This window comes from Astyanax mexicanus, chromosome 3, assembly GCF_023375975.1.
Source record: "Astyanax mexicanus isolate ESR-SI-001 chromosome 3, AstMex3_surface, whole genome shotgun sequence".
Lineage (NCBI taxonomy): Eukaryota > Metazoa > Chordata > Actinopteri > Characiformes > Acestrorhamphidae > Astyanax > Astyanax mexicanus.
The window spans coordinates 42771228-42790684 of NC_064410.1; the positions used below are offsets into that span (position 1 = coordinate 42771228).

The 19457-nt window shown below is 40.1% G+C and overlaps 1 protein-coding gene across 5 annotated transcripts in view; it reads right to left on the minus strand.

Moving 5' to 3' along the window:
• runx1t1 (RUNX1 partner transcriptional co-repressor 1) overlaps positions 1-19457 on the minus strand; it is a 70789-nt gene that overhangs the window by 20330 nt on the left and 31002 nt on the right. For all 5 annotated transcript variants that reach the window (XM_022683174.2, XM_049475348.1, XM_049475347.1 and 2 more), the window contains exons 2-4: positions 5358-5495; positions 3481-3722; positions 1040-1129 (exon numbers count right to left, since the gene is read on the minus strand). In XM_022683174.2, the coding sequence (XP_022538895.2) occupies positions 1040-1129; positions 3481-3722; positions 5358-5495 (470 nt within the window). The remainder of the gene's footprint in view (positions 1-1039; positions 1130-3480; positions 3723-5357; positions 5496-19457) is intronic.

A 19457-nucleotide genomic window follows, 5' to 3' on the forward strand; every position in this document is an offset into this window, starting at 1 on the left:
TTTATTTTATTATTATTCTTAAAAATGGCTATTTTTGGACAAATCACTATTTGTTTTATTCACACTGTACCTAAATGTATGTAAAAATATGCACATAAAACATGTAAAAATAATTTAGAGTTTCCTTCAGAATAAATTCAGAAAGAAATGTATTAGCCCTATACATCACCTTATTAACATTGATACACTGCATATTTAGTCATTTTTATATTTGAAATCTGCACTATATTGAGGCAAATCCACTGCAGTTGAATATTAAATGCTATGTTTTCTTTCACTCCAATATCTATACATTACAATAAACTCTATTGTTACAACCATTATCCATATTCATGCATCTTGCTCCCAACACAATCGCTTCAAACCGCTCTGCTCCATTTCTCACGTCAAGCACTAAACACAATTCCACCTATTTGCACCCATGATCCATTTATTTCTCTAAGCGTTTCACTTTAAGTGGCCTAATATAAACAGACACAAGCCACTCCGAGCTGTAATGAAATAAGTAGTCCACTGACAAATGGAGTGAGACCAGGGCACGGGCTGGTGTAGTTCCAGAGCAGCGCAGCAGCAGCTCATGTTGCTCTGCTAATGGTTTCAAACATGCGCAGCCCTCCAACATCCACCATCTACCATGTGAAGAAATCGATTACCAAACCGGGGACTCCATCAGACAGCTATACAGAAAAAACACACACACACACACACAGAACACATTGTGCTCTGAGCCAGACCACGCTTGCACTTTTACTCCGGGGGCTCATGTGGGTTCGCAGGCCTTATTTTCTTCATGAAATATTACCAGAAAAAGAGAGACAAAGAAATTAGCTCCCAGTGAGCGGGAAATTTAAGGTCTTTTGACTCCTGGGGAACTCATGTATCCATTTATGCCTGCTCTTTTCCTTTTCTGAATTTAGGGAGCAAGAGAGAGAGAGAAAAAAAAAAAGAAAACAGAGAACAAACTAAGAGAAAAATGCACATCTGTGTCTCAGCTCCAGAGCTGTTTAAATGCTTTCCAGATCGCTGGCTTGTGCAATACCTTCAGAAATGGGATGACAAAAGGTCGGAGCGGGAAGTTTGTAGCTTCTTGCAGCTTGGAGTGGAATTCCTCTATGGTTAAAGTGGAGTTCTGGAGAGAGAGAAAGAGAGAGGGAGAGAGAAAGAGAGAGAGAGAGAGAGAGAGGACAAGAGAGAAGAGGGAGGGGGAAGAAGCACAAGCATGAATACATGTGGAAAACATTATATGATAATATTACTTATTGGAGGCAAAACTATATCCTGCTGCAGATTGAATGATTTGAGGGTTGAATGGAAAGCATATGGAAAGCCACGTATGTGGACGTTTGCCTTAGCTTAGCCGCTCCTAACGTGTGCAAATATTGACCGAGCCATGAGTGTGAACACAAACGACACACATGGACACTGCACCAATGGTAATAACTGCACCAGTCAAAGACCCCAGTGCAAGTTAACTGTGCTTCTGGAGTCTCTGCGTATAAGATACAAGATAACGTACATATCGCGACACGCGTGTAGCAGCCTGGGCGCTGCTTTACATGGGGGTGGAGGAGAGGCGGTTTGATCTGTTTAATAAGGATATTGCTTCTTGCTAGTCTCTGATCTTTGCCGAGCTGGCATATATCGCCCCTTCCAGCTGCTCCACGCCTGCCGTGCAACTCCTATCGCAATGAAAAAAAAAAGGGAAATGACTAATTTCTATCTCCCACTCATCTCATTTTAACAGACTGACAGGATGGTGACACTATTTTCAATTTTCAAGATGTTATTTCCAAGAAGGAGCGTGAAAAAAAAAAATAGGGGAGTGAGACAGAGAGAGTGTGAGAGAGAGAGAGAGCGAGAGAGAGAGAGAAAGTGAGAGAAAGAGAGAGAGAGAGAGCACATTGGAGAAAAATACACAGCTTTTTCCTCATTTCCCAGACCTGAATTTTGTTACATTAGGCTTACATCTGTTCGCCCAGATTGCAGCGGCCTGTTTTGACAGCCAGAAAGCCTCCTGAGCTTTTCTCCAGCATCGCCGGCGCTAATTAAGTGTGTCACTCTTTTCAATAAGGCAGAGAGGGGAGCGTATTAAAGAGAGCTATGGAAGCCAAGGGGACACAAGGAAGCCTCTGCGTGTAGACACTGTGAAAAATAAACAAACACACGCCAAAAAAAGAGCCTTCCTTCAGAGAGGCTAATTAAAGCAGCCCTCCTCCGGCTCAGGCGCAGTTATTTTACCAACACTTATTTCATAACTAGACGTTACATTCGCAGAAACACTTTCTCCAGCCGCAGACGCACAGTCAGATTCGAGGCCAGGTATAGTATGTAGCTGGACCCAGCTGCAGACATCTAGATCCAATTTGCTGGATGAGATACTGTTTTTTCCCACAGCTTTTGCTGCAGATAAGACAAAATCCTAATAAAGTGGAGCAATAACAACACAAATCCATTTTAGCTGTTTGTGTTTTCTTTATGAGGGAGTACAGGGCTGCATGTGGCAGTAAGGCCAGTGAGGCATCTCCTAGGCAAGCTCTACATCAGTAAGATCTTTATTTAAGTAGGAAAGGGGAGAAGAAATGTGCTTGATATTGTTGCTGTCCAATCTCCAAAACAGCAATTTTACAGGAGAGAGATAAAACCTTCTCAATTTTCAGTGAAAGTCAATGTAAAAATAGTTTATTTTAGGTCATCAAGAGATTTTGACACAGTGTTAGGAATCATATTTGTGTTTAAATTATGTAAAAAAAAACGAAATATCGTCAAAAAGGGAGACCTGTTTTTCATTGGACAGCAACAATATATTATGTAAAGTGGTGCCGATCCGGTGCTCGGTGGTGGCATCAGTCCGATACTGGAAATATTACTGGATTGAATATTGGAAGAAAAAAATGATAATCTGATATGATCTACTAGCCTAAACTATCAAGTAATAAACAATCAAATAATCTATATATTTATAAATCATGGTCATTAACAATATGATACACATACTGTCATAAGAAACAGCAAAAACATTTACTTTTACGTAAACAAAGCGGTGCCAGTCTACCAATCGTCAAGTATCAGCAAGAAATGTATTAATTTGGTTCTTTAGAGAAGTAGAATATTTGTTTCACAGCTTGAGAATAATGTTATTTAGATGGCTAATCAAGGTGCAACCAAACAACTACATTATTGCTTTATTAGTTTTTATGAGGAAAAAATATATTTTGGACTGGTACTCAGGGTTGCATTGCCAGTATTGGACATAAAATCGTGAGATAAGACTCCCACTTATATTTCTCTACTACAAAAACGATACCTTATACAAACATGATTATTTTATGTATTGATTAAAGCACCATTTGATGCTTTCTCCTGATATTATACTGGTTTCTATTAGATATTTAAGAGTGTATTCTGCTAAAAAAGTTCCCATTTAATCATTTTAAGATTATCTACATGTAGTCTGATAAAAACAACAGTCTGTATACTTACCACAAGGCCCAACACCAACGTGCGTACACGCTCACCGATCTCAGGTGAGATATCATTGCCGAACTGCTGCAATGTAGTGAGGAACCGCTTCAGTTTGCTGAGCTGCCGTGCACCACAGGCTGGAGGCAGCTGCTGGTTGGCCAGAGAAGACGAAGATGAGGATGAAGGGCCGTTGCTGAAAGCATTGGGTGGCGAGGGAGCTCCATTCAGCGCTGTGGGAGAGTGACTGGTGCCGTTTGTTACTAAAAAAAAAAAGCAAGGAAAACACATTTTCACAATCACACGTTATCACAGTCAAGCATGACAACACATAGGAGTCAAACATGTTTGAAGCTCCTAACCCAGTCTATTTAAAGAGCAATCTCCGAAGCGGGTCTCAGAAAACACTGAAATCAACCTCCCTGCTGTGTGTGACTGGGACCCCCTGATAATGCCTTCCTCTAACTTCATCTAATCTCTCGCAACGCAACAGCATTTGCTTCCAATCAGCCCTGGTGGCCTTAAGGGTGTAGGCATGTGCTCTTGTACTGCACATCAGACATATGAAATGTAGCAGGGGGAGAAAGCATGTGGTCAAACGTGCCCAGTGTGATGATGTGAACCATACGCGAGGGGGGGATCCAGCATGGCGTCAACGTCTCTCTAATGAGATTAGGCTGTGTGATAGCCTCGCCTGCCTGGCCTCTCTCCAACTGCACAGAAACGAGATACTTCAGCTGCATCTGGTAACAATTACATGGGGGGAAATCAAAGCGCTTGCTTTGTTAAACCTTCAGCATGTGTAATTAGAGTCTGCCTTTAAAAGGCTCCTCATTGCTTTGGAGCCAGCTTGCTGTTTTTTTTCCTCTCTTTTTTTTTCATAAACGCTAATTGCAGAGTCCGAGTGATCTGTTTTTTAGGGATCTGGCACCAGAGAGGGAGAGAGGAGCATGTTAGCGCCGCTGACAGCACAGCACTACTCAATTACCCTCAGTCAGGGTTGTGCGGGAGCGGTGAGCCTGGCTTTGATACCGAGTCGCTCAGGCGGTCCCCTGGGTTCTCATGCGTGATGCTCTCTCTCAGACACCAGTCAGCAGCCTGCTGGAGACAGCATGGAGCGAGGCTGCTGCTGCTGCTGCTGCACGGCCCCTCAGCAGCGGCCAGTAAATCATCTGCCTCGAACAGGTGGAACTTTTGTTATGTGTGTAATACGTGTGAGCAGCAGGGATGTAAAAATGCATGGATGCCATGGAATGCTATAACTGATTACCTCTGGTTATAATGATACTGAATAAAAAAAAATATATTTGTCCCATTGCCACAGGTTGCCTGCTTGACTGCACTATGTCAACTGTGACGTTTGGTGGAGGAGGGATAATGCTGCGGGATTGTTTTATAAGTGGTTGGAATAGACCCCTTATTTCCTGTAATGGATCTTAATGCTTCTATATAGCAATTCGGTAAGACTTTACTTAGATGGTCCATCTGATGGCCTTGTTGATGCTCAACTGAAATTCAACTGAATGTCTATTAACTGCAACTTAACCATATGTTGAACGATTCAAAATAGAACATAACCCTACACCTAACCCTAACCTTAACCCTTAATCCAAAAATCCCTAAAATCTAACCCTATACTTAACCCTAACCCTAACCTAAACTTTAAATCTAACTCTAAACCCTTAGAGTTCCCGCATTTAAACAGGAACTGCAACCCTACAAACTTTAATTATTGTAGAAAGCTGTTTTTTAAAAATAAAATATAGATATAGCTAGAAATAGCAGACTAATTCAACAAAATTCACTAATTAAAATAAAAGCACATGTAAGTCTAATGTGTAATGGTCCCAATACTTTGCTACGTATTCATGCAGTGTATGAACAAGTGTGGTACTCACGTGTGGTGGGAGTGAAGGAGCTGGTTCGGGGAGCTCCCTGTGTGCTGGGGGGAGGAGGCATGGTGGGTGGAGTTAACCTGGACTGTGTTTTCACATCGGCAGGTGAGTCGGGCATGGTGGAGCGCTTCTCAGTGCGATCTACAGCCCAAAGGGAGAGAGAGAAAGAAAGAGAGAGAGAAAAACACAGTTAGAATACAAGCTGTGATGTCTACATCTTCCAGACACAGGGCAGCCTCACTCCATTCCTCACACACACACAAACACACAACTCACAAACCCATACACACTCTCTCTTCCCACAAACAAGACCACGCGGATGTGTGCGAGAACATGGGGCGTGTGGATGGGGGGCAGGACTGTGGCAGATGAGGGGACGGAGGGGGCTGGAGGACGAGTGCAGCGAGAGAGGCAGTGATAGCCTAAGCCTGTTAGATAAGCAGGGCTTTTAAAGCTCTCTCTTCAAGCGACGCACCAGCTCCATGACGACTGCTTTAGTCACGGCCCTGTGGAGCCAGTCGTCTCCGAGAAAATGGAGATGTCACACTCTGGGCCTGAATGTGTTGTTATATTTTTAGGGGATGGATGTCTGGGTCAGCAGTGCTGTTCCTCAGCCATGTAGGACTCACTCAATGAATTGATTAGTTGCTCGCGTCTCATAAGCGAGCGCACATTACACAACTTCAGCATCTGATGAATCCAGGGCTTTCTTGCCAAGAGCGCAATGCTAGTGAGGAAATGAGAAAACAGATGCTGCACTTTAGGAACACTCACATCTGGACCAGAGATCTGCAGACTAGCTCAAACAGCACATGACATCATAAATTCCAGCTAGAAAATGGCCAGCGTAATAAATCCCGCTTGTGCATTAAAGAAATACCCTCCTCGTTCTTTAACAAAGCTCTGTGTTGACCGCAGGCACTCAACACCTTCTAAGTACAAAAACATAGAAGACAGACACAGCAACAAAAAGAGCAGCCTAGTCTTCAAGACCTTAAAAAACATCCAGGCAGGCCTGCCACAATAACTTTTTTTCATTGGATGATATATTGTCACGAAAATAATCAAGATTAAAAACGTATTAGCATTTAAAGAGTGTTTTATACCACTGATGTAATGTTAAAACTATAGCCTAGTAATGCAATTATAAGGAATGTAATGATAACCTTTTTATCGGACGAAATATTGCTCAAGAAATAATCATGATCAACATATGTATAGTCATTTTAGTAGTATTTATTTAGTATACCACTGATATAATGTTTTTTATTATAGCCTAGTAATGCAATTACAAGGAATGTCACGATAACCCTTACATGATATGTTGCTCAAGATATAATTGTGATCAACAAATATTTTGTCATTTTAGGAGTATTTATTTAGTATTCCACTGATATTATGTTAATATTATAGGCCAGTAGTGTAATGCAATTGCTAGAAGTTTCACAATATAATTTTTATTGGATGAAATACTGTCCCAAATATAGTCGTGATCAACAAATTTATTGTCATTTTAAGACCATTTTATGCCACTCATAGAATGATAATATAATGAAAATATAATAGTATAATAATGCAATACCATATTTTTAAAGAACAATGGATTTTGATTAACATTGCTGTTTAGAGATAAAATAATATATATATATTATTTATATATATATACGTTTTTAAATAAACAAAAAACTCAATTAAACCCCTGCTATTAGCCGACATGCATATTAATGGTCTCTGTTCACAAAAAAAAAAAAATATATATATATATATATATATATATATATATATATATATATATATATATATAATGACAAAATTGGTAAAAAAAAAATTTGAGCTCATGTCAATATATTGTGTGATAAGTCCATAATGTAATTATTGGAACAGGCCTACACCCAGGCAAACTAAAAGCAGGCAGAAACCAGGTGAAATGCCTTTGGGGGGCTTAGCTTTCTCAATCCCAAAGAAAGGCCATTCCCTCCCTTCATTCCAAAAGACCCCTACCAGAGCAGAGGAGATAAAGGAGGGAATTTCAACTCTGCATGACTGCCATTTCCCACGAACCTTGTCTGAGGATCTGTATGTGTGTGTGTGTGTTTGTGTGTGTGTGTGTGTGTTTGTGTACCTTACACATCTGAGTGTGCACAGTTAATCTGACTTATACCTGCTCCCCAAACAGCCCCAATCCCCTCTGCTGATAACAAACTCAGACACACAGACAGCCAGTCTCGGCAGTAGAAACTGCTGGGATTTTTCCTTTTTTTTTTCTCCCTCCCTTTCTCTTCCACTTATTTGTGCTCCCTCTGCTTTCAGCATTGATGAAATGGTTATTGGTTTTCTTGTAGATGGGCAGAAAAGTGAAAGCACTTGTACTGCCTCTAACTGCTTTATTGCTTTGGTATTGCCTCAAACATCTGCAATACATTAGTAGAAATAGTATAGAAAACATAGTATAGTTTAGTGTTTGTGTTATACATTTTTTTTCCAAAAAAGTTTGGAATAGTTTAACCTCACATGAACATCTAAACCCAAACACTTTTGTAGGGATATAGCAATACTAAAATGCACACTGCACTGAACTGAATTGTTACTTTTTTATCTGTATGGTTGGATTAACTTGAATTGTGTTTTCAAGCAAACTCATATGGGAGAACATATGGAGAAAAGTAATTTTAAGAAGTATTTTAAAAAAATGTCAAGATATGATCATTAAAAGCTTTTTTTTAGAAAGAAGTGCTTACTTTCTCATTATTCAGTGTTGAGACAGTTCTGTAAAAAAAGGCACACTTGGAAAATTCTCCTTAGTTAGGTCTTGGAACTTACATATTCCATGCTAAGCCATGCACAGATCAAATGATCTCATTTTGGCTGTAGTGAGGCAAGAACACAGAGCTTCTGATGAAAGATCCTAATTGGGGTCTAGGGGACTGGCGATGGAAAGGGACAGGATGCAGCACTGAACCTTGATTTAACATTAAAATCTCAGCATGCGGCCAATCGTTCGCACTGAAATGTTAAAAACATGACTGGCTCTGCCACTGATGAGTCACTGGAGCTGCCACTGTACGAGTTTCAAATGAATCGAAGCAATATGTCCAGTACATATGGGAGCATTTAAAATACCAACAGCCTGTGTGATTATTGTTATTAGAAAGCCTCATCAAAAGCTCCAGCCTTATAGAGAAGACAGACAGACAGACAGAAAAAAAAAAGACAGACGAGGTCGACACATTTTAAAGAATCCGACTCAATTCAGGCCCTGGAACCGGCAGCAGCAGAAGCCCAGGGCTACGTCAAAAGCTGCTTTTGCGTACACATGTGTAATTGGGGATTAACACCTGGGTCAATGTTATGATTGGACTGCGGAGCAGAGGAGGCAAACACAACCCCGAAGCACGAGAAACTCATCCCTGCTCTGTGCCTGACAGTGATGGATGATAAAGTAATGGGTTAGGCTCTAATCCACACAACCTGACGAGCACACACGCTCTCACACACACCCACACACACACACAAAAAGAGCATAGAATGAGAATCAGACCCCATGGAGACACAGGGCTGAAGGAGAAATAAGAAAAGATGGTGTGAATTTACAATTTGTTCTCCATCAATATCTGTCAGCCCGGAGAAGCCGGGCCACACGGGAATGTGTAACAATGTGAAAATTACATCTTCCCTTTATTCCGACATATTCAGTCCGCATAATTCCTACAGCACATTCACATTTAATATTTCATCTCAGAGGGTTTAAATGCGATGCGCACTTACAGAGCGCGCTTTCCCTTTGTTTGAGCCAAGTCCTAGTCATCATAATACCGCTCTCTTTTCAGCAGAAACATCAATAGCATGTGAAATAAAACCCACAGAAAATTCAGAAACAGAACAGAAAAAAAGGCACAGAAACATCTGCACTCTTCTGGCTGTAATCTCACTTCATCTCCACCACAGTGAGAGCAAAGTGCAAGCAGACAATGGAGCAGTAATGATATGACTCATTCTCAACAACATATCTCACTAAAAACTCTCGCAACGTCTCACAAAAAAAAAAAAAAATAAATAAAAAAGACTAGTGCAAACGCACAGTTGCAGTTACGGCTTTCATTATCCTCAAAAAGGATCAGATAACACCATAAAAAAGGCATCAGGCTTCTGAAACACCGCTGAAAAAGTATCCTGCGTGCACACAGTCTTACACTGAAAGCGCCGAAGCACCTAAATGGGCTCTTTTTTACAAAGGAATTTTAAACAGGTTCAACCCCTCATCCCTCGCTGGTCTGGTAGAGTTAATCGGCACAGAGTTAACGCACATAGCGTGTTTGTTTGCCGGTTACTTTGCCTTTAAGAATGGCAAATCGGAGCTCGAGCCGCACAAATGAATATTAGGCGGCACGAGATGGTTATTGATGCAGCAAGAGATTTAATGTGGCTCCCAGGAAGGCCGATGAAGTGCTTTCCATTTTCCCGTTCGCCAAGGTCTTTTATTACTTTTCACAAGAGAGCTACAGTAATATGGATCGCCTTTAAACGCCAACGGCGAACCAAGCCTTAAAAAGCAGAAACAGCCTCATCTTCACTCCACGCCTTATCATTTTTCATGAGCAGCGAGTGCCAGTCAATAGCAGCTACACTCTCAGGAGCCACTAGTTTCCATCAACAGGGCATCTCTCTCTTTTCTTGGTGAACGAATAAAGAAAAAGGTGCAAAATACTGCACTAGAACCTGAACTACACTGTCTGTGTAAAATAAAAACAACACCAATTTATAATCTAATATACAGACATGCTCTATATGCATATGTTGAGCTGCATACCAAATACTATCCACTACTATTATACTATTATAATACCACACCACTACATGTACAACCCTTACTACACTAGGAAATGGCTTGGGAATGCCCAAATCTGTATAAGCTGTGAGATGTAATCTTGTGAGTGAGTCCAGCAATATGAATTATCAATAATCAAGTTTGATAGTGGTAGGCAAATTGATTAAAACTGAATTTTATCTCCAAAGTTGCACTCAAAAATGTTTCATTCTTCTGTCCTCAGTGTCATGTATGTACTGAACATACATCTTAGAAGGCATTACCATTCACAGTGGACAGCACAGTAGAGGTACATGATCGTGACCAGCAGCTTCTGGCTAGAATTGTCCATGCCATGACAGACAATCAACTCACATTCAATGTAGGAGGCCCCTGGTCAGTGCAGCATTCATTAGCTTCCCTCAGGACATTGCAAAATTCAAAGGACATGATGCAAGTCCTGTCCCATGACATCTGGCCTGTCAGTGTATATAATATAGACCATAAAACCACATAATATTGAACTGCTGGAGTGAACTGTGGGTGTTAATCTAAAACCAATAGCAGAGACTGCCCTGGAGGCAGCTTGTATTATATTCTATATGATCTGTTGTATACTATAATATGGTACTACCTGCCCCCAGGGCAATCACTAGTATTGGTTTCATTGGATTTAACACTTACACACTTTACAACAGTACCTCAAATTTAGTGCTGGACTATACAGCTCTGAAAAAAAATAAGAGACCACTTAAAATTATGAGTTTCTTTGATTTTACCAAATTGAAAACCTCTGGAATATAATCAAGAGAAAGATGGATGATGACAAGTCATCAAACCAAGCTAAACTGCTTGAATTTGTGCACCAGGAGTGGCATAAAGTTATCCAAAAGCAGTGTGTAAGACTGGTGGAGGAGAACATGACAAGATGCATGAAAACTGTGATTTAAAACTAGGGTAAATACACCAAATATTGATTTCTGAACTGAAATTTTATAAATATGAACTTGTTTTCTTTGCATTATTTGAGGTCTAAAAGCTCTCTTAATTGTTTTCCAAAGCTGTATATATCTTTTTTGTTATTGATTTTTAGATTTAGTGATACTGATGGATAATCAACGCTTAAGTCACCTGAAGTGTGTGATTTATGTTTATTTGCTGGATGTACTATTTCAGATACAATTTCTGATCTTGCTGAGTTGCGGTGGTTTTATGAGATGTTTTGTTATATTTGTCCTTATTCCATCCAGATCTTATTGTGTTTATGTGAATGCCATCCCTTGCACATCAGCACTAGCCAGGCTGCATTACCTGAAATATCCAGTGGTGCATATATTAACCACTCTCACACAGAGGATCTGCTCAGACCTGGAAGATTGTTCCAGACCGTCTGCTGTGTTCGCTATCTGTCCCTTGCAGTCTTATGCGGATGGAAATCACAGAACAGCTGTGAGGGATGCTACTGAATGATCCTCCTAACAGGATTTGAGCTGCTGGATTGGGCTTCTGCTATCTCTCTACCTCAGTATGGACCCACCAAACGATTGCGTATCTCCACTTGAGAATCGCTCAAGTGAGGAGGCAGTTCAAACAAACGAGCAACAAACAAACATACAAACAAAAAAAAATCCCAAATCAACCAAATTCTATGGCTTAAAGTGAGTCATAAAAATATTTTCCCTCCTTTTATCAAAGGAGAGACACTAGCGCTAAGCACACCGAGCACATCCCACTGCTTGAAACCAATGCCTTCAGTTTCGTCATCCTCCACCAGCCCAAACTGGTCCTTTTTATATAACCAGCCGGCTTCAGATGGACCTTTTTCCTCCCTAACATGAACAGCTAAAGCCCAGCACAGCTCTGTTTTTCTTATGGTCTGATATCTCATGCTTTGCCATGGTTGCATATCTGTTACATCACTCACCGCAGTGACTGCTCTCAGTGAATTCGAGGATAGTTAAACTCCATGTCTGTGTGCACGGAGCATGGAAATGAAAACAAGTTCATAAATAAAACACTATCATCAATTTACTCAACACATATTACAATGTCTGTACAATAATATTTCAAGCGATCCGGGCACAGGCACAGGTTTTAAAAGGATTTAATATAGCCCAGGAGCCGGTTCCTGCTCCTAACTGCGTTGTCATTTCGAGAGAGTTAGGCTCAAACTAGATTTATCCTCCCACACAGCAGCTCCTGCAGCATTCACTCACCTTGAGTAAGTTAGTGGAGGAACAGATTCATGAAATCTAGTCTTTTCTGATAAAAGTAGCTTATATTAGACCTGCTGTGAGCACCTCACACACATCCGCTCTCTTCTTAAAGGAAGATTTCACACGCTTTCTGTTAAACCCTTCCTAACCCGTCTATATCGAAATACTCACAGTGGAGTGACTGTACAGGTCGGTGGAAATGTTCTCCCTTTTTCAGTGAAACACCTTTTACTGTGATAGAGAACATTTTAAAAGGCTATTTTAAGATGGACGAAATCACAGAATCAACTAATAAAAGCAGAATTTAATAGTATTACTAAAAAGATCATTGTTTGAAAGAGATTTGCTGCAATTGGTCAGCTTAAATTACAATGTGTACTTGCATTTATAATTATAATAAAAATGTGCCCTAATGGTAAAAAAAAAAGAAGGTCACGCATTCTAATATATAGTTGGACCACCTTTAGCTTTGATTGTGGCATACATTCGCTGTGGCATTGTTTCGATAAGCTTCTGCAATGTCACAAGATTTATTTTAAACCAGTGTTGCATTCATTTTTCACCAAGATCTTGCAGCAGCATTGATGATGGTAGAGTCTGACCACTGCACAAAGTCTTCTCCAGCACATCCCAAAGATTCTCAATGAGGTTAAGTTCTGGACTCTGTGGTGAACAATCCATGTGTGAAAATGATGATCTCATGCTCCCTGAATCACTCTTTCACAATTCCAGCCCCATGAATCCTGACATTATCATCTTGGAATATTCCCGTGCCATCAGGGAAGAATAAAAATGCATTGATGGAATAACCTGGTCTATATTCAGTATATTCAGGTAGTCAGCTGACCTCTTTCTTTCAGCACATACTGTTGCTGAACCTAGACCTGACCAACTGCAGCAACTCCAGATCATTTGCTTAGTTAAATGGAGGTGGCAACATTTTTTTTGGCCAGGCAGTGCATTTTTTAATCTTTCATGTATGTTTTCTGCTATTACTAAATATAATTGCAGCAGTTTAAATATATACAAAGTTGCATTTTCTCCATTTTTGTTTAGATAGATAGATAGATAGATAGATAGATAGATAGATAGATAGATAGATAGATAGATAGATAGATAGATAGATAGATAGATAGATAGATACTTTATTTATCCTGAAGGAAATTTAGGCAAAAACTTCAAAATCACTTCAAAAACTTCAAAATGTAACAAAACTGAGGCTCTACTGAGGAAAAGCATCTTGTGTAAAAAACAAGAAATTCCTCATTTAGCATCCAATCAGATATTTTTGGCACACTGAATATTATGTCTGGAGGTATATGAGAGAAAAACACCTCCTGAGGTCCAGACCTCGTCTTCCTGTCTAGCTCCTGCTGTGTTGATGGAGGCTGAGCTGAGGCTAACAGCAGCCTCAGTGTCACACCTACAATATGCCAGAGATTTATAAAATGTTCGCAGAGCATCTTGCGAACATATGCAGTGTATGTGCAGTGAGAATCTGGCCATCACTGACACAGTGAGGCACATAACTTCAGATATTTATACTAAGCTGCTGTGGTAAACGGAACTGCTGCTGTTTAGATGTTTAACATCTGCAGCTTAGTATTAGCCACCTGGTTATAGTTTGTGTTCCATCTAAAAAGAGAGAAGTGCCAGGTTTTATGTAACCAGTGCATATTTTAAGGTGGAATGATTTTTTTTATAAGAAACTGATGGATTTTACACAGTTTTTTTTAACAGGTGAGTCACATTAACTTGTTTTATTGGGACTATGTTGTTGAATACTATAAATTATGGAGACTACAAGTACTTGAATTGCTTAAAATCAAATGGTTTTCTTAAACATAATGCAGGTTTTCCCATAATTAACTTTCTAGGGTTAACAAATGTGTCAGCATGTACATTTAAATGTTTCTATAAATGATCTCTGTGATGATGATACTGTAAATGCATGATTCCAATAAACCTTGTTCCTTTAATGAGTCAAAGAATCAGGAGATGGAAATCTCAACCTCATTTTACAGCCTTGTAACTCTGGATTTGAGTCGAGTATGATCTCATAACAAGATGCATTTGAAAGAGCAGACTCAAGAGCCTCTGGAAATGTACATGTAGAAATCAGTGCTGTATTATAACAAACAAATATTTTAGAAAAGCCAGGAACATTGAATTGGAAGTGGCAGCTCCAACACTTTTTTTTGACTATTTTTGAGACATATATAAACAGGCAATAATTGGCTAAACCTGAAGAAAAGTGCGAGAAAATGCAATATTTTGACAATATTGATGATACCCTTTGTCAAAATATGGAACTGGGGTCACATAACCAATTTGCTTTTTTAGATGTATAGGTAGTGATTGATAACAAACAGTTAACTGCTATACATTGTTTTCTGGAAGTTTTTAAAATATTTAAATCATTAAGCATATTAGGTTGGTATCCGCAAATATACTAGAGGTATAAGAAAATACTAAATATTGGTATTTTTTTGTCTTGTATTCTTTTGTTAGATCTCTTTTATGATTGCATAAAAATTAAACATGATTTATATGATAAGAACTTTCCTAAAACTTGATTTAAAGATTTTAACATATCGCCTTGCTTTTAGTATGACAGCAAATTACGATAAATTGAATTATTGCCTTTGTATCGTGATGCATATTGTATTTTGCCAATACCGAAAAAATATATACATTTTGTTTGGATAGTCTATACAATATTATACGTTTTACTTAAGTGTCAATTTAAAAGAAGCATAGCAAAACAGATCATAAAAGTTCAATAAGGTACTTATATAGGTATATAAGGTATACTAGCTTTAAGCAAAGGATACACACACTTAGGCGTGTTCACTCCATCAGTTATAAGTTAAATATAACTTGATCTTGTGCTGTAGTTGAAAAAAATCCAGATCATTTCCAATTCTGCCCACTGCTACTTCTTGCTGATGCAAAAAACATGACACAAGAAAGCTACAGGGAGCCAGTCAACTGTGCGCTAATGCCGACAAGATGGCAGCGGTTCAGCTAGAGGCCGCTGCCGGCGAACGCAGCCTCACACTCATCACAGACAGGTCAGGTGGTGAGAGGAGAGGGGGAGACGGAGGGCACCTCTTTCAGGAAACGCTTCGCAGAACACAACGGGCAAATATAGGAAATGACAAGACAACAGCACCGTTCCGGCCAGACGTTGCGCCTCGGCGTGCGCGACAGTAGGCTAATGCAGAGACGGGCGAGGATATAGGAAGACTGAGAGGCGTGAGAGGAACATTGAGTCGCCAGGTAATTGGAATTCAGCCGCTGTTTCGATGAGCTGAAGCTCAGGGTGAAGTTGGGGGAGCTGGAGGCTTGCATTGGTATGCAAGTGCGCTCTCCCCCTCCAGAATACATTATGAACCTGCAGCACGCCTGTGCACCATGCAATCATCTCCGCCAGATGGAACAGCACGCCGAGCGTGGCCCATCAAACCCCTTCTGCTTGTCAGAGAAGATGTATGAACGCCCCCGCCGTCCTGGAGCTCATTCCCCACACTTATTCCTCTCACTCTCCCTACAGCAAGGCCTGTCCCCTTGGACCTCTATCTAACGCTGTTTCCCCAACCCACCCCTCACTCACTCTCTCTCTCTCTCTCTCTCTCTCTCTCTCTTTCTTTCTCTCTTTCTCCCTGACTCCCAACTCCCCCCCACCTCCCTCGCTCCCTCTCTCTTCCCAAGCCCTCGCTTTTCCAGACCGCTCCCCAGGCACGCTTGTTTCCTGATCCTCGCTTGGCCGGCGCCAGGTGGTGCGCCGTCGTTCCATTCCGTCCCATCAAATGACGCGAGGGCTGAGGGGACCTTCATCAGCCTGTGCTCACTCAAGAGTTACCAACCCACCCACCGCCGCAGCTCCCAGCAACCTGGCCACTTTAATATTTAAAGCGCCCGCGTGCCTCCGCTGCCTGCCTTTATTTCCTCCCCGTGTCAAACTCACGCCTTCATAATGTTTATCCAGTAAATCCAGCTAGTTTAAAAACAGCTGCCAGTGTAAAAAAAAACTCAACAACCACAAAGAAGGAGGACACAGGACCCTCTCCTTTTCTGGAGTATCATAAATGCATTATAAATGATTGATTTAAAAAATATTTGCCATATTTAACCTGATGGTACCAATGTAACTGAGCAAAAAAAGCAATGTGCATCTACCTAAACTACCTAAACTGTAGTGCCTCCCCTGAGGAAGTCATACAGCCTTAAATGTGTTAATTAAGCGGTACAGTGTAAACATTTGCATGTTCAATGTGTTTCCACACACACAAACATACACACAAAACGCTGACACACTGTCATATATAAAAAAAAAGATTAAAGATTAAAACAATTATTTCCAATCCACATACTACTATTGAATTTAAGCACCACTACACCCCTAATTAAACTCGGTCTAACCACATAATGTGCATATTGGTAATGAACTCTGTTAAAACTATTATAAAACTTTCTATGGGTTCTTGAAACAAAGTCATAGAATAATAAGAGTGTAACAAAAATTGGCAATGAATTCATACAGAACTATTAAAATCAAGTGCAGGTTCTGTAGACCTTATAAGTTCCTTCATACTCATCTCTTTAACAATCACTATTCTTTATAAAACACAAAATGGGTCTTCTATGGCATCCCTCAAAGAACAATTTAAAGGCCCTTCACTTTAAGAGTATGGGTCTGTGCTTTCCTTTTATGGCATAAAATTGTGTAAAACACTTTGAAATTAAATAAAAAGTACTGTCTAAAAAAAATATGCTCTGTTTCACACATAATCTGTTGTTTTAGTGGCAACTTGATAATAAAACTTAAGATTAACAACTCAATAAAAAGCCTAGAGCTCATATGGGGTTAAGATCTGGATACACTAAGCAGAAGTGACAATTAAATTTGTTGTTAGGAGTCTTGTGACAAAGTGTTAAAATGATGAATGACACCTGCCATGTCAATGTGACGACCACAATACAGTTGAGTGGAAGAGCAAACAGCAACAATGTGCCTCAAGACTCGTTTATACTCACTTTATGTACTAAAGTAAACACGTCTACATCTAATAGTGCATTCATCACTAATCTAATACTTCCATTTATCAGTTTATGTTGGCATGGATATTAAGAAATATAAAAGTTTGGGCAACAACAAACATGGCAAGCAGTAAAGGGTAAACCCCTTTACTGCTTGCCATGTTTGTTGTTAATATAGAGTATTTAACACAAGCTGTGAAAAATGGTCTAAGTGGTGTAAAAAGTCCACAATAAGCTTCTTTTCTGGCAGAGATTGTTCTCTAGTGTCTCCATTTGACATAGTCAAGTCACTTGAACTATTGGCTGCATTGTCCCAAAAATATTCAGTAGTGGCCTACTGCTCTGTTTCAGTCATATCTGTACGTTTTTACACATTGTGCACATATAAATACAAACAAAATCTAAGCAGAGTACAGATAGAATCCTACATCCTTATTCTTATGATTTTTAACTGCACATTAAATTTCATATGTGCCATCTTCTCAATATTAAAAATCACAGGCTGGGGGCAAAACCAATATCTTCACATAGTATAATGCTTGCTTTTTCTGATAGTCGTGCTGGTGTGGAACAAAGTGAATATCACAGAGTGGGCATTTACAACAGCTTCATACTGTGGAGCAACACTCTCTCCCAGTGAAGCAAACAGAGCAGTGGCAACATAAAAACTGGTCTCCACCATAAATACGGACGATGGAGAGAGAACCATCTGTGACACGCTTGAAAATAAAGACTCGTGTCTGAAAATAAAAGAAACTGACCAATAAAACAGATGCAGTGTTTAAGGGCGGAAGTCTCTCGTTTTTTTTCTTCGTCTTCGTCGGAATGGATTTATAGTATCGTCTGTTTTAACCATCTGCTGAAATAAGACCCTATTGGCATGAAGCATAGAGGAAGAAAACAAGTGTTGAGGAACAATAAAAGTGATTCACAGTCCCTGTTATGCATCCGTTGAAATCTCCGAGATTTGTGCTGTATCTTGTTGCCAGGCAAAAAAAGGGAAAAGGAAAGCTCTCTTTTGAGAGCTTTGTAAGTGCAAGACCTCATGGGGGGGACTCACAAAAAAAAAGAAAAAAGAAAATTAAAAATAAAGACGACACGTGTTGTAATCTGCCTCCTCTCTGCGGCATCTACGAACACACATGATTGAAATGGGAATAAGATTTTGCAGTCACACTACAAGCAATCCTGCAATTTCCAGCGTGTTTTGAACAAACAGAAAATAATTATTTACTCACTTCTTATCTGAAGAGGCAGAATTGGAGCATTTGTCAATAAAAGAGCTTTTATACTGAGATTAGTGCTTTCAAACGCTAATCTGAAACTCATCCAACTCTCAAGTCAATGACTCACTCAGCTTCCTGGCACCAGCGGATGCCAGCTGAAGATCGTGAGAGAGAGAGAGTGAGACAGAGAGAGAGAGAGCGAGAGAGAGAGAGAGAGAGAGAGAGAGAGAGAGAGTGTAATGAGATGGGGAGGGGGTGGGGTGGGAGTGCACATGCAATGTGGATCTACACCTAGACACATGGCTTTGTTTGGCTAGGCCCCAACATGCTATCCTGCTCTGTTTTTTTGAGAGGGGGACCCCATGAACATTCATTAACAGGGCAAAGTCTGACATTTGTCTGGGATTTACTCGCACTTCAGGAGTGACACACTGTCATTGAAGAATTTCATCACTGGCTACTTCCCTGACAGTACATTCTCAAAAGCCCCAGCGAAAGTAGCGCAAATCTAGCGAACAAATCCTTTATTTATGGCATTTAACTTCATCATACACAGGTAGGAGAATCAGGCTAAAGATTTAAATTGGTGTTCAGCAAGGGAACAGAATCCTATTCTGCCACAGGAAGGTAAGTGCTGTTACCAATCTATGCCCTAATCACAGTAAACAGGTGCAGAAGTCATAGCAGCAGTATTTTAAGGGTATAGGTGCATCTAATCCGATATCGCATGACTCACTGCATGAACCCACACAGAAAATGTAAAAAAAAAAAAAAAAACTGTTTTAGAATCAGTTTGTCACAGACCTTCAACCCT